General features: G+C 39.1%; 1 protein-coding gene across 1 annotated transcript; it reads left to right on the forward strand.

Moving 5' to 3' along the window:
- The first annotated feature begins 2,777 nt into the window (after nt 1-2,777).
- Nucleotides 2,778-20,233, forward strand: RBMX2 (RNA binding motif protein X-linked 2). The gene is made up of 6 exons (XM_016152790.2): nt 2,778-2,884; nt 3,078-3,193; nt 4,700-4,751; nt 16,319-16,448; nt 18,188-18,365; nt 18,826-20,233. The coding sequence occupies exons 1-6, from the start codon at nt 2,820-2,822 to the stop codon at nt 19,323-19,325; spliced, it is 1,041 nt and encodes a 346-aa protein (XP_016008276.1). The 5' UTR covers nt 2,778-2,819; the 3' UTR covers nt 19,326-20,233.
- Nucleotides 20,234-21,592: the final 1,359 nt, after the last annotated feature.

Consider the following 21,592-nt stretch of genomic DNA (forward strand, 5'->3'; position numbering starts at 1 on the left):
ATTCCAAGAGGACAGGAACTCTGTGTGCCTTATTTACTGTTATAACCCCAGCACATAGAACAGTGTCTAGAATATAATAGTTACTTGATAGATATTTGTCGAATTAATGAATAAAAGACAAAAGTGGGAGAATAAAGATCATGCTCTCTCTGCCAAGATAACATGGCAATAAAAATGTAAGTAATATCTGGATAAAGGTAAGAAAATTCTAACGGTATAGAAAGGAAAGAAAAAGGAAAATAAAAGTCTCTTCCCCCTATATGCATCTGTTTCCCTAAAGGTAACCATAACTGTGTGTATTTTCAATTTCATTAACCAAGAAGTGTATTGGTTACTTACTATGTATACAGGAAAATGCTTGAGGTCTGAAGTGTTGAGGGCTTAAAAATGCAGAGCCTTTACCTTCTAGGATCTCACAGTCTTTCTTGGGGGAAGAATATAAAAGAGTTGTGGTGCACTGCAGAGTTACGAAGTGGGAACCATCACCGTGGGCTGGCAAGGTCAGGAAAGGTTTCCTGCACGAGAGATACCTTGATGGAAGTTTGGGGCTTGGCAAGGCTTCATTCAGAGTGAGGAGAGTGGCCCTGGGGTATTAGGCTCCCTCAGAAGAGGTGTCCAGGTTGAATAATGAAAGAGGCCCTCCAGAGAATGTGTAGAAATGGAGCCTGGCTGGAAGAGCTAGAAGGCATGCAATGTCTCAGAACTGAACTATGACTGGATGAGATGCATTTTATAGACACTGCAGTAGAACAATTATTAGGGATTGGGTTGGATAGATATCTTTAGGTGAATAATAGTGAAGACTGAAAAAGACACCCCTGTTTTTGAACCAGGGAAGCTGTGAAAAATGGTGATAACATTGCTGAAATAGGGAAGTCAGGAAGGAAAGCTGTTTTTGAATGTGGTGTGGTAGTGGGAAGTGGAGGGATGGATTTGGTTAGACATGTTGTTCAGCCTTTCCTTGAATGAGGGGATTGCCTTTGGCTTCCTTAACATTGCATACAGAACACAGGACTGACCCCTGCATACAGTGGGTACTAAATGAATGTTATTGGTGATCACTAATAGTCACCTTAGATGGCAAACCCTAGCCCTTCTCTCAGACGTTAAGTTCAAGGGGTCCTCTGGACTCCCACCTCCTTTCCACTCAGCCTTATGTAAGTCTCTAGGCCTCATCTTACCTACCAATTCCTATCAATTGTAGGCACATCCATTGAGATGTTCCAAATTGGGATAGTTTTCAGCTCTCCTAACTTCAGAAAATCTCTGTTGAACTCACCAGTTGGACAGTAGTAGTCTTCTTATATTCTCCTCAACCTAAATTGTCCTTCCTTTTGGTTGGTCTTACTCTCCTATTTTGCTTCAGCTTCCTTTTGAACTCTGATGATTGAAGTCTAGGTGTAGCCTTAATTCTGTCATTTCACAATGGCCTGAAAAATCCAACCACATGATGCTGCAGTGGCTACTTCTATCATACAACTAAGCAACCTAAGATTCCTAGGAACAGATAAAACCCATATGCAATCTGTCACTGTTTAGTTTTCACTGCCAAGATAATTGCACAAAGTTAATGAATAGCTGGGTTAGAGTGGGGGAAGGGCAGAGAATGAATGAAGAGAAACCGTCATTGGTGAGCAGCCTCTGTTCTGCTTCTTGGCAGGACATTGGGTACATGATGAGCCATTGAAGGTGCAGTTGTCATCATCACCATTGTCCTTTATAAAAGGGCCTAAAGCTAAGCCTACACAGAGAACTACAAAGTTCTGGACCTTCACTTTTAGACCATGCATGGGCTGAGACTAGGTCTTGATGTGAATACATGCAAGATGGATTCAAATCTTCAATATGATGTAAATCACACATTATATGCCACCATCTCTTCTATGGATTTCTGATTATTTCCAGAGTGATATCTATCAAGCAAATATGTCTTGTCTTCTCAATATTAGCTCCTCGAGGGTAGAGAACCCAACCTTACACTCCTGCCTACAGACTTGCTGTACAGGACAAATATAGATGCTCAGTAAGGACTGATCAAATCAACCAGATCTGTTCGGTAGAGGCAGAGTACCTTTCAAGCTAATTAACTCCTTTGAATCTCAATGTCTTCCTCTATAAAATGGGGAGATAATTATAAACTTTACTGGTTTGTTGTGAGAGTGCAGGGCCAATACATGCAAATTGCTTAGCACATTAACCTAGCATGATCTGCTCAATTGCTAGGTATTTAACAACATTAATTACTGTCTCCTGCTTAGGTAGAAGAGAAGCCATGGAAAAGGGTGAATGTAGAAGCTCTCACACAAATCTGGGTACTCAGACCTATAGAGGCTGAATGTTCAGTTGTCTATGCATTCAAATTTGAAGGGAAAAAAAAGATTTACCCTCTCACACATGTTCTTCACTTTTCTGCCGTAAGTCCTGAACACGGATGCTTTGATGGGTGTGTGAGTGAGCGAGTGGCTGGGAGTGAAAGCCCGAGTGGGTATCTGTACTCGGAGAGAAGGCTGGGACTTAAGTCGCCATATCAGGCTCCCTCTTCAGTCTTCATTTAGCAAACATTATCTCCTTCCTACTGGATCATTTATAGCTAACACAATCAATGCCAGGCATCGTCTAGGAGCTGGGGGTTTTGTAGTAGACCAGACTCGCACCGTTGTCCCATTCCACAGAGAGCGAAAGCAAAGATACCAGAAAAAATTCTCTGCAAGAGACAACTCCACTAAAGAATAAAGCTGCCACCGGAGCTAGCGCGTAGACGTGCGCCGAACAGCCTGAGTTCCGCGGAATCCATTGGGCGCGCGACCCCGGGGCCGCGCATGCGCAGTGCAGCCTCACCCGGAAGTCGATCCTTCGGTGCTGAGCGCAAACTCGCAGGGATGAAGTAAGGCCTCTGCTTCTCTCCGGGGAGTGGGGAGGTTGGAGGCGGACCCCCAGGGGTGACCCACTGGGGCTGGGGTGGTAGAGCGCTTACCCCGCTGAGGGGAGGCACGGAGATTAGAAAACTAGTCCCCTAGTTTTGATCTCCCTTACGCCAGACCAGGCCTCACTTAACCGCTTTTCCGTCCCCTGTGCAGCCCTTTAACTAAAGTGAAGCTGATCAATGAGCTGAATGAGCGTGAGGTCCAGCTTGGGGTGGCGGATAAGGTGTCCTGGCACTCTGAGTACAAAGACAGCGCCTGGATCTTCCTGGGTGAGGTCCACGTCTTTATCCCGTCCTTCTCCCACTGTGCTCCTCTTTCTCTTCTGGACTGCTTCCTAACATTTCAGCGTTTCCACCCCTCATTCTTCCCAGCATTCATCACCTACTTTTGATTCTTTCTGCTGTTTGCCCATAAATCTGTTTTCCATATCTCTTTTCTCCCCGATATCTAGTTTCCTCTCTCTGCCACATCACTGTTCTGGTAGTTACTGTCTGCCATTCACTGTACTAAGAGTCTTGCTACTTTGTTTCTCAGACCATTATTATTTTATAATTAAAAGTGTTTTTTCTTTCAATTACAATTGACATACAATATATGAGTTTAAGGTGCACAGCATAGTGATTAGGCATACATATAACTTAGGAAGAGGACACCTGCATAAGTCTAGTACTCATGTGACACTGTACATAGTTATTACAATATTATTAACTATATTCGCTGTGCTGTGCTTTACATCCATGTGACTTTTTATAACAGGCAATTTATACATCTTAATCCCTCCCCCTTTTTCACTCATCCCCTTAACCAGCCCCCCTCATGTGGCAACCATCAATCTGTTCTCTGTATCTATGAGTTTCCGTTTTGTCCATTTATTTTGTTTTTTAGATGCCATATATAAATGAAATTATATAGTATTTATCTTTCTCTGTCTCATCATTCCCCCTGACCCCCATTATGCAGCTGAGAAAACTGAGGCACTGAGAAGTTAATGAACTTATTAAGGTCACATAGCTTGTAAGTGGAACAACCAGAACTATGGGATTCTAAAACTCATGGTCTTAGCCACTATCCCATATTACTGTTAATTCCTTCCCCAGCCCAATATCCTTCCTTCAGAATTCATTTTTTTTTCTCATCTGATTAGCTGCTGCCTTCTGTCCATGGCCATATTACCATCTCTATGTTCACTGTGATACATCCAGTAATTTGACAATTAGTTCAAAGAGGCTATTGCACCAGACATGGTGCTAAGCACTTTATATTCAGTTGTTTTATTTAATTCTTATTAACAATTCTGTGAGGTAAGTAATAATACCCCATTTTACATATGAGAAAGGAAACATTTGCAGGGGAATTTATTTCCAGTGAATGCTTAACAGTTGTCTTTATTGTCCTTAGTCTGTGTGAGGTGGGGTTAATATTTACATATTTAAAGTGATTTTGAATCTAAGCTGTAAATTTGTGAGTAAAGAGCAGATGAGTTGAAGATATGTTTGTGGAAGCAAAGTTTTGTGCTGGAAATGATCTGCTTTGTCCATAATAGTTTAGGTATGAGGGGGATTAGTGTGGTTAGTGGTGACCTCAACCTTTTCACTCACAGTTAGTACTCTTTTTTTTCTGTACTACTGTACTGTATATGTGCTTCTGTCATTGCATCAGGCTGTGAGTTCTCTAAGGACGGGCCCCGTGGCTTACTCTTTGCACCTTCCAGTGGTTGGCATGTAATAGACAGTTGGTAAATGTTTGGTGAACTGAAATGTGTTATTTTCTTCTAGGTGGGCTTCCTTATGAACTGACTGAAGGGGACATCATCTGTGTGTTCTCACAGTAAGTCCTCTTTCATTTCCTGCCTTCTGGGTCATCAGAGTAGTTTGCTTCCATAATGCATTTTGTGGCATCACAAAAGCCATTTCGTTTTAGGCTGACTGGCCTGCCTTCATGAAGAAGGCTGGAGCTCCTGTTCTAGTCTAGGTCATGGTTCTAGAACTCTCCCAATGTGGAAAATCCAAGAACTTGGATGATTTAAGAGGCTGTCTTGGGCATTCTGGTCTATTTTTACTGCTTTTTCACTGGGTATTCTTCAGTGTGGGCCTATTCTGGAACAGACTGGAACTCCCAGGAAGACTTATGTTGGCCTATCTCCTCAGGCTCCATAAACTAGGGGTAACTCATAGGACCCTTCTGAGCCCACACTTCTGTGGCCTTATAGACTTAGGGCAAAGCACAGAGGAACTGGTGAAAAAAAGTAAAAGGTTTAGGCAGTAGTTTGCTTTTATTTGCTTTTAGATAAGTATAATGTTGGTGAGCAGAGCCAGTCTCTTTACTCAGATGGTGAAAATCACAGGCTGATGAGGAACAAGAGTGAATAGGAGAACCTTATATTTTTCATTCTGTAAGATGATAGTAGCAGCACTGGGTGGGAGAGAGTCTTGGCAGCTCACACTGGTAGTGGCAGCGGGTCGAGAGGGGCTGGGCACAACCAGAGAGCTACACAGAGTGATTAGACATTTCATAGGGCCAGAGGACTTTGGCAGCACCACAGGAACAGAGGGCCATGGCCTCTGGGTTGTGTAGCCCTCAGGGGCAGAGGATTGTTGCAGAAAAGTTGGACAGCATATATAGGCATAGGACCATGGGAAACGGGCTTTAGCAAATAAACAGCACACCCTGGCAGAGGCGATGCATGGCAGAGGGTGGTCGTGGTCATCCCATAGGCAGAGGGCCCTGGCAGAGCGGTTGGGCAGCATATGGGGCAGAAGGATATGGGAAAGAATTTGGTCAATACACATAAGAGGGCAATAGTAGAGGGCCTGGGCAGCCCACATAGAGGGCCCTGGTGGGGGCAGAGGCTGCATCCTCTGGGCTTCCAGAAGTTCACAGCAGGTACAGCTTATAAATTCACCCCTACAAGGTACCTCTGCCTGCTCCAGCCTTACATCTAGGAGCTGTTTTTGTCTTAATTAGCATTGAGTGATGATCAGCTGGTATGTGTGTTTATTCTAATTCTCTATTATGGCTACCCACATTGCTCTACATGAAGCTACTGATAATTGGCTTTTATTTTCTGATTATCAAAGTACTGTATAGTTATTATAGAATATTTGGCAAAAAATAAGATATAAAAAAGAAAATAGAATATACTTAAAGGAGAAACTTAACAATTTGGTGTATTTCTTTATCATCTTAAAAATGTTGGGCATTATTTCCAGTATTTTGCTGTTACAAATTATACTGCAATGTACATTGCCATCTCTACATCTTTGTATACATTCTTGATGATTTCCTTGGTAAAATTACTGGATCAATATGTTAGCATTTTAAAGATGTTTCATTGCCAAATTATTCTCTGAAAAGGTAGTATCAATTTCAGCTCTCATTGGAGTGCACATTTTTCCGAATCCTAATCGGCAGTGGTTATCTTAAAAAAATATTTGTCTATGCTTATCATTATTATTTTACATTGCATTTATTTCATCATCAATGAGGTGAAACATCTTTTCATAGATTTATAGGCCATTATTATTTCTTTTTCATTGTCAATTGTCTACCCTTGCCTATTTTTTTTCTATCGGTGTGTTCCTCATTTTCTTATTGATTTTACAAGAGACCTCATGTAGTAAGGATATTAACACTTTGTTATAACACTTTGCCATGTATTGTATTACTATGGACTTTTATTATTTGATATGTTATACTACATGGTAATCATTTTTTTATTTCCTTTTTAATTTTGTTTTTTAAAAAATTATATTTTTTTATGGTGACATTGGTAAGTTTCAAGTGTACAATTCAACAATAAAGCTTATATATATTGCATTGTGTGTTCATCACCCATAGTTAGATTTCTTTATCACCACGTATTTGACAGTTTTTACCCAATCTACTTCCCACCACCCTCCCCACTCCATCCTCTGGTAACCACTAGTTTATCGTCCATGTCCATGAGTCTCTGTTGTTTGTCATGTTTATTTGTTGCTTTTAGGTTTATATTCCACATATAAGTGATATCATGTGGTTTTGAACTTTTTCTGTTTGGCTTATTTCACTTAGCATGATTATCTTGAGGTCCATCCATGTTGTTGCAGATGGCAGTATTTCATCTCTTCTTATGGCTGAGTAATATTCCTTTGTATATATGTAGCACAGGTTCTTTAGGCAATAATCTATCATAGGACACTTCAGTTGCTTCCATGTCATGGCCCCCGTGAATAATGCTGCTGTGAACATCGGTGTACAAATATCTTTTCAGATATGGGTTTTCAAGTCTTTGGGGTAAATATCCAGTAGAGGAATTGCTGGTTCATATTGTAGATCAAGTCTTAGTTTTTGGAGGAACCTCCACACTGTTTTCCATAGTGGCTGTACCAATTTGCAGTTCCACCAGCAGTGTATAAGAGTTCCTGTTTCCCCACATCCTCTCCAACATTTATTATTACTTGTTCTGTTGATAACAGTTATTCTAACAGGTATGAGATGGTTTCTCATTGTGGTTTGGATTTGTATTTTCCTGCTAGCTAGCGATGTGGAGCATCCTTTAATGTTTGTTGGCCATTTGTATATCTCCTTGAGAGAAGTGTCTGTTCAGGTCCTCTGCCCATTTTTTAATTGGATTGTTTGTTTGTTTTTTCGCTGTTATGGAGTTTTATGAGTTCTTTGTATGTTTTGGATATTAGACCCTTATTAAAGGCATTGCTTGCCAAATACATTTTCTCATTCAGATGGTTGTCTCTCTATCTTGTTGATGGTTTCTTTTTCTGGGGAGATTTTAGTTTGATGTAGTCCCATTCATTTATTTTTGCCTTTACTTCCCTTGCCTTTGAGGTCAAATTCATAAAATCCTCTTGAAGTCCAACGTCCATGAGTTTAGTTCCTATGTTTTCTTCTATGCAATTTATTGTTTCAGGTCTTATATTCAAGTCCTTAATCCATTTTGAGTTAATTTTGGTGTACAGTGAAAGACAACAGTCTAGTTTCATTCTTTTACAAGTAGCTTTCTAGTTTTCCCAGGACCATTTTATTGAAGAGGCTTTCCTTTCTCCACTATATATTTTTGGCTTTTTTTGTCGAAAATTATTAGCCCGTATAAATGTGGGTTTACTTCCGAACTCTAGATTCTGTTCTGCTGGTCTGTGTGTCTGTTTTTCTGTCAATACCATGTCGTTTTGATTATTGTTGCTTCGTCGTATAATTTGAAGTTGGGTAGAGTGATGCCTCTAAACTTGTTCTTTTTTCTCAGGATGGCTTTGACAATTCAAAGTCTTTTGTGCTTTCATAAAAAAATCTCTTGATTTTTTGTTTTATTTCTTTAAAAAAAGCTTATAGGATTTTGATGAGGATTGCATTAAATCTGTATAATGCTTTAGGTATTAAATTCATATAAACTATGTTGATTTTTCCAATCCAAGAACACAGAATATCTTTCCATTTCTTTGTATTTTCTTCAATTTCCTTTAGTAGAGTCTTATAGTTTTTATTATACAGATTCTTCACATGTTTTGTTAGATTTATTCCTAGATATTTTATTCTTTTTGTTGTAATTTCAAAAGGAATAATTTTTTCCACTTCTTTCTCTGACACTTCATTATTAGAGTATAGGAATGCTATGGATTTTTGAACATTGATTTTGTATCCAGAAACTTTACTGTATTTGCTTATTGTTTCTAGTAGTGTTCTTGTAGAATCTTTAGGGTTTTCTATATAGAGAATCATGTCATCTGCAAATAGTGACAGTTTGACTTCTTCGTTTTCTCTTTGGATGCATTTTATATCTTTCTCTTGACTGATTGCACTCACTAGGACCTCCAGTGTTATACACTGAATAACAGTGTTGTTAGTGGACAGCCTTGTCTTGTTTCTAGTCTTAGAGGGAAGGTTTTTAGTTTTTCACTATTAAGTATAATGTTGGCTGAGGGTTTGTCATATATGGCCTTTATTCTGTCAAGGCGCTTTCCTTCTATATCGATTTTGTTAACTATTTCAATCATAAATGAATGTTCTATCTTATCAGAGACTTTCTCTGCATCTTTTGATATCATATGATTCTTATTTTTTAATTTGTTTATAACGTGTATCACTGCAATTGATTTGTGTATATTGAATCATCCCCATGCCCCTGGAATGAAGCTCACTTGATCATGGTGTATAATCTTTTTAATATGTTGCTAGATTTGGTTCACTAGTATCTTATTTAGGATTTTTGCGTCTGTGTTCATTAAAGATCTTGGTCCATAATTTTCTTTTTATGTGTTGTCTTTACCAGGTTTTTGTATCAGGGTAATATTGGCCTCAGAAAATGAGTTAGGAACTATTGCTTCCTCTTTGATTTTTAGTTAGAGTTTGTCGAGAATAAATATTGAATCTTCTTCGACTGTTCGGTAGAATTCACTGGTCAAGCCATCTGTTCCTGGACTTTTACTTTTTGGTAGGTTTTTGATGATTGTTTTAATTTCCATACTGCTGATTGGTCTTTTTAGATTTTCTAGTTCTTGATTCAGTCTAGGAAGGTTGTATATCTCTAAGTACTGGTCCATTTCTTCTAGGTCATTAAATTTGGTGTTATATACTTTTTCATAATATTCTTGTATGATCCTTTGTATTTCTGCAGTGTCTGTTGCATTTTTTCCTCTTTTAACCATATTTTTGTTTATTTGTGTCCTTTTTTTTTCTTAGTCTTTCCAGGGGTTTGTCTATTTTATTATCCTTCTCAAAGAACCAGCTCTTTGTGACATTTAATTTTTCTGGTTTTTTGTTGTTGTTGTTGTTGTTGTTTTTAACTTCATTTAATTCTGCTCTAATTTTGATTATTTCTTTACTTCTGCTGATTTTAGGCTTAATTTGTTCTTTTCTATTTTTTTAAGATGAAATGTTAGATTGTTTATTTGGGTTTGTTCTTATTTTTTGAGATAGGCCTATAATTTTGTGAACATCCCTTTTATTACTGCTTTTGCTGTGTTCCAAAGTTTTGATATGTTGCACTGTCATTTTCATTCGTTTCCATGTATTGCTGGATCTCTCTTTTTATTTCTTCTCCGACCCAGTTATTATTCAGTAGCATGCTGTTTAATCTCCATGTATTTGTGGTTATTCCTGATTTCTTTTTGCAGTTGATCTCTAGTTTCAAAGCATTATGATCAGAGAATATGGTTGGTATGATTTCAACCCTCATAATATTTGTTGAGGCTATCTCTGTGTCCCAGTATGTCGTTGATCCTCGAGAATGTTCCATGTGCACTAGAGATGAAATATAACCAACTGTTCTAGATGTAAAGGCTCTGTAAATGTCAATTATGTTCAGTTTTTCTAATATGTATTTATGGATGGTATTTCTTTATTGATTTTCTGTTTGGATGATCTGTCCATGTCCGACAGTGGAGTATTTAGCTCCTCTACTACTATAGTGTTTTGGCCTGTTTCTCCCTTTAGTTCTGTTAGTAATTGCTTTACATATTTTGGGGCTCCCTTATTGGGAGCATAGATACTAATAAGTGTTACATCTTCTTGGCATATGATTCCCAATATCATTATGAAGTGTCCCCCAATATCATTCTTTACCCTTTTTATTTTAAAGTCTGTTTCATCCAATATTAGCACCACTACTCCTGCTTTTTTTGTGAATACCATTTGCTTGAAATATAATTTTCTACCCTTTCACTTTGAGTCTGTTTCTGTCTTTGGAACTGAGATGTGTCTCCTGGAAGCAGCATATGGTTGGGTTTTGCTTTTTGATCCAATCTGCAACTCTGTGCCTTTTTATTGGTAATTTTGGCCAGTTTATATTTAGGGTGATTATTGAAATATAAGGTTTTCCTATAACCATTTTATCTTTTGCTTTCTGGTACCTCAATGTTTCTATTGCTTTCTTGTTCTTATGTGGATATTTTTTGTATTTTTGTTGAGTTTAATGGGTTTTCCCTCTGGTCCTTTTTTGTTTTATGTTATATACTTCAGTTCTGAGTCTTTGGCGTGTGGTTACCATTATGAATATGTAAAGGATAGTTCTATATATGGTTATCCATTTTCTTCTGTGCATGCCTTATCTCCATTTACCTTTGTGAATTTGGATCTTCGAATCCTCCCCTTTTCAGTCATTGTTGTCTCAGTTTGTCCCTATGTATGCTAAACGTTCATTACTATCTTGCTATAGCAAACCTCTTATTGTTTAAGCTTATAATGCCCTGTTATTAGTAAGGGTTGCACTCCTCTGCTTCTATCTGCATGCTAATCACCTTACTCCTAGTTATGAATTTTTTTGTCATTTTGTTTTAGATGAGCTGACCCCTTTCAGTATTTCCTGGAGTGCAGACCTCGTAGTAGAGAATTCCCTTAATTTTTGTACGTTTGGAAAGGTCTTTATTTCTCTTTCATATTTAAAGGAGAGCTTTGCTGGATACATTATTCTTGGCTGGTAGTTCCTCACATTTAATAGTTTGAATATTTGATTCCACTCCTTTCTGGCTTGTGTAGCTTGTGCTGAGATGTCTGACTGTAATTTAACGGGTTTTCCTTTATAAGGTACCGTTTTCTTTTCTCTGGCTGCCCTGAGAATTCTTTTTTGTCATTGATTTTTGATAATTTTAATACATTTTGTATTGGTGAAGACCTTTTTGGGTTGTGATAATTGCATGTTCTGTCGATCTCTTGAATTCCTAGCTCTAGCTCATTCCATAGATTTGGGAAATTCTTGTCAACTGTTTGTCTCAAAATGCTTTCTAATCCCGCCTCATTTTCCTCCCCTTTGTGAATGCCCATTATTCTTATGTTTCCTTTCCTGATGGTACCAGCTGATTCTTGTATTTCTCTTTCGTTATTTTTCATTATTCAAATTCTCTCTTCTTCCTTCTCATTTATTTCTAGATTTCAGTCTTCGATATCACGGATCCTTTCCTCCATTTGGCCAACTCTATTTCCCAAACTTGCTATTTCATTTTTCATCTCTTTTAGTGTGTTTTTCATCTCTAGAAGTTCTTTTCTGTTATTTTTGAAGGTTTCAATCCTCTTGCTAAAGAACTAATTCTGCTCATCTAGTTGCTTTTTCAATTCCTGAAATTGTTGATATGACTTGTTTCTGATCTCATTGAGTTTTTCAGAAGTACTATTCCTGAATTCTCTGTCATTTAAGTCACATATTTCTATGTCTGTAAGCTTATTTTCTGGAGATGTTTCTCTTTCTTTCTGAGATGCCTTGTCACCTTGGTTGCTCATGGGTTCATGGTGTTTAAAGGACTGTTTCTCCGTATGGGAAATAATGGAAGTGTATTCTGCTCCCCCCCCCTAGAAATAAGATTGATTATATTAAGGTCTCTCTTTAGCCTGTTGTAAAGAAGACATTTTTCCTTTGGTTTCCAATAGGTAGCATCTAAGCCTCTTGGATCCCTGCTTTATATAAAGCCTTAATAATGCCTTTCTTTTCTTATAGATGTTTAATCTTGCTTTGTACTCACAGTCTCAGACCCTGTCAGTGTTAACGACAGTTTCGGTAGTGTTTGTTCAGATTCCCCTGGTGTTCCTTGGTGTCCGGTGTTGGAGGATATGGGGGAGGGATTCTTTGGGTGGGGGTATGGGTGCTGTGGCTCAGCCTCAGTTTTACAGCCACAGCTGGATAAAATCAACTATTGTTTCTCTGCCATCCCTCTTCTTGTTTTCTGCCTTGATGACTGGGCCCTGCTGTCAGCCACATGGAGGTCACAGCTCTTTCAGGCAAGGCTGTTCAAGGAACTGGTTGCACCTTCTCCCCTCTCCCTCCTCCTACAGGGGGCTCCAGTGGCTGCGAGAGGCAACTTTTTTATTTCTCCTAGCCCAGTGCCAGACACCTGGGGTTTTTACCTGTGGTAGCTCTTATGTAAAGATCCCACGCTCAGACGTGCTGGTGTGCTGTTTGGGTATTTTTTGTTGAGTTTTAGATGTTCGGCTTATTGTTGTTTCAAGGGGAGAAATCTGGGATGTCTCTTCACTCTGTGATATTTCTCCAAACTCACTCCATTTTTTTTAAGAATTTAATTGAAATATAGCTACCAGAGACTGGACAAAATGGTTTATATGATACAGGCTTTGTTTATCTCCTGTTATGACTACATCAAAGTTGTGATAGAAATATGGAGCAAACAGCAAGTAGAATCGCCTGGTGTCTAGATGAACAGAAGCCCTACATTTTGGGATAGAAATAAGAAATCACCCTGCAATGGTAGGCATGGGTAAAGACACGAAGTTGCCCAGTCCATGCAGCTGAGTGAGATAGAAGCTATGGCAGCTGCCGACGCCTCTTAAGGGTGTGTGTTCATGAGCAGAGTTTTGTGGTGAGGGACTTGCTTGCTGTGAGCACAAGTGCTGGGCAGACTGCTCGGTGGGTACCAGGATCTTACAGGGGGACACTGAATTATCAGAGTGAGTACCAGGGGCAAGGCTTTCTCCTGGGCAACAGTGCCATGGTATCCATTGTTCCTCTGTTGAGTCCTCCCCACTCCCAGTTTGTGAATGCACTATTGTCATAGCTGAGGTGTCATCAGATTGGATAACAGAGGTCGCCCCATCCAGAGGATTCCCTGAATCTCCACCTCCTTTACCTTGCAGCCCTATCCAAGCCACATCCAATTGTGTCCTTGGCTAGTCCTGTGCTCCTTGCTGAGCAGCTGCAAGACTCACACTAGTGGCAGCTAATCTCAGTTTCTGGCATAGCTTCTTAGGCAACTGTAAACACAGCATCTGGGGATTGCTTGCTGAATCTTAACAGGTGGCCCGGAGGGACACACAGGCTGGGGGTAAACTTGGCCTGCAGCTGAACCCCTCTCAGAATTGTGCCTGTGGACACCTACTGTGCAAAGCCACACTAATAAGATCAGAAGATTTAGGAACTTTCCTTAGTACATGGAAACAAGCACAGAAAGGCAGCCAAAATGGAAACAAAGAAGCAGAGCTCATATAAAGGAACAGAACAGAACTTCAGGAAAAATGTTGTCAAGCAATCTAACAAATGTAAAGTTCAAACACTGGTTTTAAGGATGCTCAATGAACTTAGGGGGAGGGTAGATGGACCCAGTGAGAATGTTAACAAAGAGATATAAAACAAAAGTGGCAATGGAAATTATAAAAGGGAGCCAGTCAGAAATGAAGAATATATTATCTGAGATGAAGAGTATTTTAGAGAGAATCAAAAGAGTGGATGAAGAAGAGGATCAAACCACTGATATACAGGATGGGGAAGCCAAGGATATCCAATCAGAATGGCAAGAAAAAAGATGCCAAGAATATAATAATAGCTTAAAGAGCCTATGGGACACTATTAAATGTAAAAGTATCCATGTCATAGGGAGTACCTGAAGGAGAAGAGGGAGAACAAGAATTTGAAAACCTATTTGAAGAAATAATGATGGAAAACTTCCTAACCTGGTGAAGAAAATAGACATTCAAGCCAAGATGCTCAGCGAGTCCCACAAAAGATGAACTTAAAGAGGTCCACACTAATATACATCATGATTAAAATGCCAGTTTAAACACAAAGAGAGAATCTTAAAAGCAGCAAGAGAAAAGCAGTTAGTTACCTACAAGGGAACACCCATAAGACTTGCAGTAGATTTCTCAAAAGAAACTATGCAGGACAGAAGGACTTGGCACAAAATATTCGATGCGATGAAAACCCAGGATCTACAACCAAGAATACTTTATCCAACAAAGCTATTGTTTAGCATTGAAGGACAGATAAAGAGCTTTCCAGACAAAAATAAACTGAAGGAATTTATGAATACCAAGCCAGTATTACAGGAAATGTTGGTGGGACTTCTTTAAGGAAAAAAGAAATGTGTATCAAAAACAGAAATAAAGAAGGGTAATAACTACATACCCATCAACAAGTACCTCAAAATGGAAAAGAATTAAGTGCTCCAACCAAAATATAGGGTGGCTGAATGGATAAGAAAACAGACTGCCTATAAGAGACTCACTTCAGACTAAAAGGAACACACAGACTAACAGGAAGGGGGTGAAAAAAGATATTGCCTTGATGGACCTAGAGGGTATTATGCTGAATGAAGTAAGTCAGGCAGAGAAAGACAGCACATGATTTCACATACAGGTGGAATCTAAAGAACAAAATAAACAACAACAACAAACAGGAACAAACTCATGGATACAGAGAATGTTTTGAGGGCTACTAGATGGGAGGGAGTTTGGGGAATGGCGAAAAAGGGAAAGGGGATTAAGTACAAATGGATAGTTACAAAATAGACATGGATATATAAACTGTAGCGTAAAACCAATAGTCAATAATATAAAAAACATGTAAGGCGGAATAGGGGTGCCAGATTTAATGGGGTGATCACTTTGTGAGTTATATAGATCTCTAATCACTATGCCGTACAACTGAAACTAATATATTATTGTTTCCCAATTATTATTGAAGAAAAACTCATTGAATTGTACAATGTAATTATGAGCAACTAATTGTCTATTATATTTCAATAAAGCCAGAAAAAAATATAGCTAACATACAATATTGTATTTGTTTGAGGAGTACACCATAGTTATTAACATTTATATACCTAAAGAAGTAATCAATATGGTAAGTCCAGAAACCAACTGACACCGTACAATGCTATCATATTAGTATTGACCATATTCCTTATGGTGTACATCATATCTCCATGTTTTTATCTCTATTAATGCTCATCTGCTTTCCTTAGATTTACTTTCTTTTACATAATTTTTCTTTTTTTAACCATAAAATTCTTTAAGGTTACAGATATTTCTAAGTATGGTTTCAGCAACATTCCATAAGTTTTGGTATATATTCTCATTTTTGTAATTTTCTAAATAGTCTGCCATTGACTTTTTTTTGTTTGTTTGATTTTCTCTGTCATTCAGTTGTTAGCTAGGAGAGTAGGTTTCAAGTTCTACTTAGCAGGGTGTTTTTTGTTTAAAGTATTATTTACAGCTTTGTAACATGATTGGGGAACATGGTCTGTTCTGTGTTTGGAGGTTATAGAAGTTTACTTTGAGACCTATTCTATAGTCAATTTTAATGCATATTTTATAGATTCTTAAGAAGAAATCGTCAAAGTGGTGTGCTAGCATCGCATAACTTTCGCTATTTGATTTTCTTTGTAATTATAGTTTTTAAATTAAATTTTTGATTTGTTAATTTATGCATAAAGTTTCATGACTTATATACCTTTGTTATATTTTAGGACCTTTTTTGAGGGCCCTCGAATTCATCTTTGAGCTTAATATTACCACCAATTGTTTAATTGGGTATTCCCGATACTATTTATTTTTAACCTTTCTCTTTCATCTTGCTCTAGATGTGTCTCTTGTACATATTATATTATTTGAATTTTGTTTTGTCATCCAGTCTAAAAGTTTTTTGACATTTTAAATTAATAGTTTCTTTTTTATAAAATAAATAGATATGGGGAGATTGTTAACATTAATCTGGTGCGGGACAAGAAGACTGGAAAATCTAAAGGATTCTGTTTTCTCTGCTATGAAGACCAGAGGAGCACAATTTTGGCTGTTGACAATTTTAATGGGATCAAGGTGAGCATGTTTACTAAACAGAATTCGGCTGGACTCTTACTGTGTAGAGGTTTGGTTTCATTTTCTACCTGATATCCACAGGCTCAAGGATAGTACTGGTCAGTTGAGCATGTTTTGAGGGTTGTAGAGGTGTGGGGACATACTGACCAGCAAATGATCTCAGGAAATAATTTAATTGGCTCATAACCCTACCATCTTTTTCTTTTCCCCTATCTCTTAAATATTTCTTCAGGAGCATAGCTACTATGTTTCCTTAGCCCCCACAGGCCTATATTTCTCATCTTTTCTTCCTCACACTCCACTCTCATCTCTGGTGTGTTGGAAAACAAAGACACTAGCAAACACTGCTTTTCCATGCTGTCCTATGTTGGGATTTGGAGCTCTGTCATTGCTTCATGACCTAGGACATAGCCGTGTATGTCTGTCATATGTCTCCACTGACTTAACAATACTTGGTCCTGGAAATTCTCTAGTTAAAAGTTGATGACAGACTCTACAAAACTAACTCCTTCTGAAGTTTTCTCTCTTTTGTTCCCTCTTGTGTCCACCCTCGTAAGTGAGACATTGGGCTGAGAAAAGGGGATGGGGCAAGTCAGGCTTATCTATGCTCCACCTGGTCCCTGCGCTCATTTAGGAAAAGCACTGCAGTTGAATGAGCATTGTCACAGGTTGGGGGGTGACTCTTGACTTGGAAAGTTGGTCACTGATTGTACCAGTATGGAACAGTTGGAGACTATAGGACAGGGTGGAGCAAGGTTCTAGGCTTGATTTTTGAGACCCAACAGTCAAATGGAGTCAACATAAAAAGAAAAGTTTTCAAAGATGTTTTGAAATAGGGAATGATAACAGAAGCTGCTTAGGCTTAAAGGTAAGAATAAAAATCTACTCTCATGTTATAACTATAAAACCCACACTTCAGCTTTCAGATGATTTTGCTTATAGAATAAGTCTGTATCTGCCTGAATATTTTTTTTTGTTTTAAGTAAGGGGTTAATTGTTGCTCACCTGGAGAGTTGACTCCCAGTGAAAGTATCAGTGTGAGCCAGTCGTTCCCATAGGGTGGTGGTGAAACATGGTGTGAAGGCTTAAGAAAAAAAGATAGTGGTCTTTTCCTGACTGTACAAAATAACAAGGTAATTGAATATAGCTAGGAAAAAAACAAAGAACAAAACAAAACAAGAGAGGTGTTTCTAAATTCTTTCCCCCCTTTCAAGTTTTGATCTGCCTTGACCTCATCCTAATTGCTGTGTCAAGGAAGCAGCTGTAGCATTAAGCTCAGTTTCAGGAATTCCTTCTAACTGCCAGGCTTTTGCACAGTATATTTCACTGTAAATTAATGTTAGATATTGGGGATAACTCACTGTTGTGCATCTAAATTATCATGGTTTTTTCTGCTGCTTGTCAGCAGAACTTCCCAGCCTTTTTTGCTTTGTGGCACATGTAGAACATGAAGATATTTGTATGGCACACTGATGTACACTGAGGAGGCTGCCTGGTACAACTGCCCTGGGATCTCCAGCTGCCCAGGCCTCACCTGGTTGCCTCGAGGGCTGAGTGAATTCATATCTAGGTATATGTGCTGTGATACACCAGTTGGGCAGGTCTGTTTTAGAGATTTTCCTAGAAATAAAATTAGCAGGAAGGTAATAGGTGGAGTTCAAACCATGGCTCTCTGCAACTGGGTTCAAATAATTTGATGGGAAGGCTGTCCTTGCTGAAGCATTGCCTATCTGTCTTAGATCAAAGGAAGAACTATCCGAGTGGATCATGTATCAAATTATCGGGCTCCTAAGGATTCAGAAGAAATGGATGATTTGACCAAAGAGCTCCAAGATGAGGGCTGTGGGGCTCATACCACCTTACCAAATTCATCTGAGGGCTCTGAAGATGACAGACCCACCAAAAAACACAAAAAAGGTAAAACATTAAGACCCAAGAGAAGATTCTGGGTAATGTTAGTGTTTGCTATTCCTTGTATTCGCTGAGTTGATAATCAGTTCTTAAGTATGGAGGTGGTAAGGAGTGGGGAACCTTACTTTAAATGGAAAGGAGAGGTATCAGTGGAAAGGCTAAAAAAAAAGAAAGGCTAATATGAGTTGAATCGTGTCCCTCAAAATTCATATGTTGAAGCTTTAACCTTCAGTACCCCAGAAAGTGACTGTATTTGGATGCAGGGTCTTTAAAGAGGTAATTAAGGGTGGCAATTGCCTTAGACAGCAACTTTATATGTCAAGGGTCACAGATCCAACTTGGCTTCTCAGAGGTACTTTTCTGAAAGTATATAGACTGATTGCTTGACATTGCTGCCAAGGATGCTTTCCTTTTGCATATCCTCCATCTTTCTTTTCTTATTGATTGCACCACTTTTCTCCTCCAGACAAAAAGGAAAGAAAGAAAAGAAAGAAAGACAAAGAGAAGACTGACTGGGAGGTACAGGCAGAACAGCCCGCCTCCTTTTCATTTCCCAGAAGTAAGATAATAAAGGAAAAGGATAACTCTGGCTCTAAAAAGCACAGCAGCAAGAACTCAGAGAGGCATCAGAAACCAGAGTCCAAGGAGGTGCGGAAGCACCAGCCCAGCTCCCCTGAGAACAGGATGACCTGCCTTAGACATTCAGAGGACCGAGAGAGGGAGCTGAAGGAGAAGCTCAAGCATGAACACAAGTCCTCAAGCAGGAAGGAAGAAAGAGAAGAAAAGAACAGAGACAGAGACAGAGGTCGAAACTCAAACACACATTCTGGCTGGCATGAGGGGCGTTCTGAGGGGCATAGCCATAGAAGTAGAAGTAGGAGCCGAGATAAATCTCATAGGCATAGAAGGGCCCGGCACTCCCGTGACTGGGAGCCCTCAAATCCCAGTGACCGCAGGCATCACTGAGACTGCAGCCAGGCAGCTGCTCAGTAGAATGGGAAATGAACTGTTTTTAAAATGCAGTCAATTTCAGTTATGCTCTTATTATTTCTGTATGTAAAATCTTTTGAGGCTGAATTCTTTAATCTCTTGAGTATTAGTTGCTGAGAGAGCTGTAGTTTAACAACCAATGTCCTGGAGTTTTAAGCGAAATCCATTGTCCCTCAGAATCGGCTTGGTATTTATCAGAGTGTGTCTCTTAAAATTGGATTTATAAATATAGCCCTTGGATTTATGACCCAAATTTATAATGAAATGGCTGGGAAAAGGGAAATACCAGGTAATTCTAGAACTCCAGTCTTTGCGTTAGATGTTTAGAACCCTTCCAATGACTTTTCCAGTTGGCAGGTAGACCCATAGAGTAAAGAATGTGGCTTAACTAGGTTTGGACAGCTTGATGTGAATGTGATAATGAATGATAACATCAGCCTGCTCCCTCCCCACCCCTTCCTGCTTTTTTTTTTTTGGTTCGTATGTCTTTTTTAATTTTTCCTCGCAATTTATTTATTTATTGTTATTGAGGTGAAATTCACATAACATAAAGTTAACCACTTTAAAGGGAACAACTCAGTGGCATTTGGTGCATTCACAGTGTTGTAAAAACACTACCCCTATCTAGTTCCAAAACATTTTCATCACCCCAAAATGAACCCTGTATGCATTAAGTGGTTACTTCCCATTCCCTCCTCCTCATCACTGGCAACTACCAATCTGATTTTCATTTCTATGGATTTTGCCTATTCTGGACATTTCATATAAGTGGAATTATACAATATGTGGCCTTTTGTATTCACTGCCTTTCACTTAGTTGTTTTTGCGTTCATCCATGTCATAGCATATATCACTACTTCATTCCTTTTTATGGATGAATAATATCCCATTGTTTGGATACACCACATTTAGTTTATCCATTCCTCAGTGGATGGACATTTGGGTTGGCTAGCCAGCTCCCTTTCCATGTTCCAGATGTACCAGGCTACTTCTGAGTTTAGTCTGCTTTTCGAGTAGCTGCTCTTGCTGAGATGGGAACACTTTGTCCATTCCATTGCATATATATCTGGTCTGCTTGGCCGTTCTTTCCCATTTTGAGAGTGTTTGTTTTCTGTTATAGCATCAATCACTTATGAGTTTAGTAGGGACTAGTTCACAGGACCTCAATACACCTGCTGAATTATTAAAAGTGAATTTCTGACTTTGCAAAAACATTGGACTAGAGCTTTAATAGTAAGTGCACTAAGTTAGGTTATGTGGTCTGTTAGTTTGGGTCCTAGATTAGTAGTGCAAGCAATTTTTTTTTGGGGGGGGGAATGCCCAAGTGGGAAAATAGGAAGGGAGCTAGAGGAGTCTGGAAAAGCTTCCAGATTCGTATAGACCTGACCTCTGGGGAAGAGATGAAAGTAACTAAAGAAGGCTATGTAGGAAAAGTCTCAAGACTGCTGTGGAGTTCCAAGAACATTTCAGTAGTACTAGTGCTGAGTCCTTGAGCCAAAGTTGCCTATCAGAGGAGTCCTGTTAGATCAGCCTTGGTAAGCAAGAATCATTGCTGTTGGGCCTTCGTTAGCCATGTAATCACTCTGCTTGTGTGTCTGTCATGCCACTTGGGTGGTAGCCATTAATGAAGGCCATTCACCTGGCTGAATCATTTTATTGTGTTGGCGGTTTAGTGCCTCTTCTGTGGTAGATGCTCTCTGGAGGGTGTTACCATGTAGTACAGGAATCTTCACACTTTGCCCACTCCCATATGTCAGTCCACAGCCTTTACACCAGACCTTCTTGTTTCTGATACTCCAGCCCTTTTCCTTCCAGACTAACTAGATGACCAGGCCATTGGCTACTGCCCAGGAATCTTTATATTCAGTAGTCTCATTTCGGGCCACTTCTTCCACATCATGTCAAGTGCACTGCTTATGATTTTATCCATTGGAAAAAATTTCCTTCTCCACTTCTGAATGTGACTATAGTGCACATACCATCCATCTTCATTTTGCATCCACATACTGAGCTGACTCATCTGTAAACCAAGCTCAACCTGATCCCTTATTAAGCTGGTCATATAGGAACCCACAAATATTTGCTAGGGACTGCTACTCTGCTTCTGTTAGGTTTTTAGAAATGGCACTGATCTACTCCATCTTCTCTGAAATATATGGCAAATAATAGATATATCTTATGCAGCTGTGGGGGCTGGTTAGGCAAATCTGAAATTTATAGGGTGGGCTGATAGGCTGGAAACT

The sequence above is a fragment of the Rousettus aegyptiacus genome, unplaced genomic scaffold (assembly GCF_014176215.1).
Source record: "Rousettus aegyptiacus isolate mRouAeg1 unplaced genomic scaffold, mRouAeg1.p scaffold_m13_p_9, whole genome shotgun sequence".
Lineage (NCBI taxonomy): Eukaryota > Metazoa > Chordata > Mammalia > Chiroptera > Pteropodidae > Rousettus > Rousettus aegyptiacus.

Coding starts and splice junctions, on each gene's coding strand:
- RBMX2 (XM_016152790.2), top strand. CDS start 2,820: ATGCGCAGTGCAGCCTCACCCGGAAGTCGATCCTTCGGTGCTGAGCGC. Junction 2,885..3,077: donor CGCAAACTCGCAGGGATGAA/GTAAGGCCTCTG, acceptor TCCCCTGTGCAG/CCCTTTAACTAAAGTGAAGC. Junction 16,449..18,187: donor ACAATTTTAATGGGATCAAG/GTGAGCATGTTT, acceptor TATCTGTCTTAG/ATCAAAGGAAGAACTATCCG.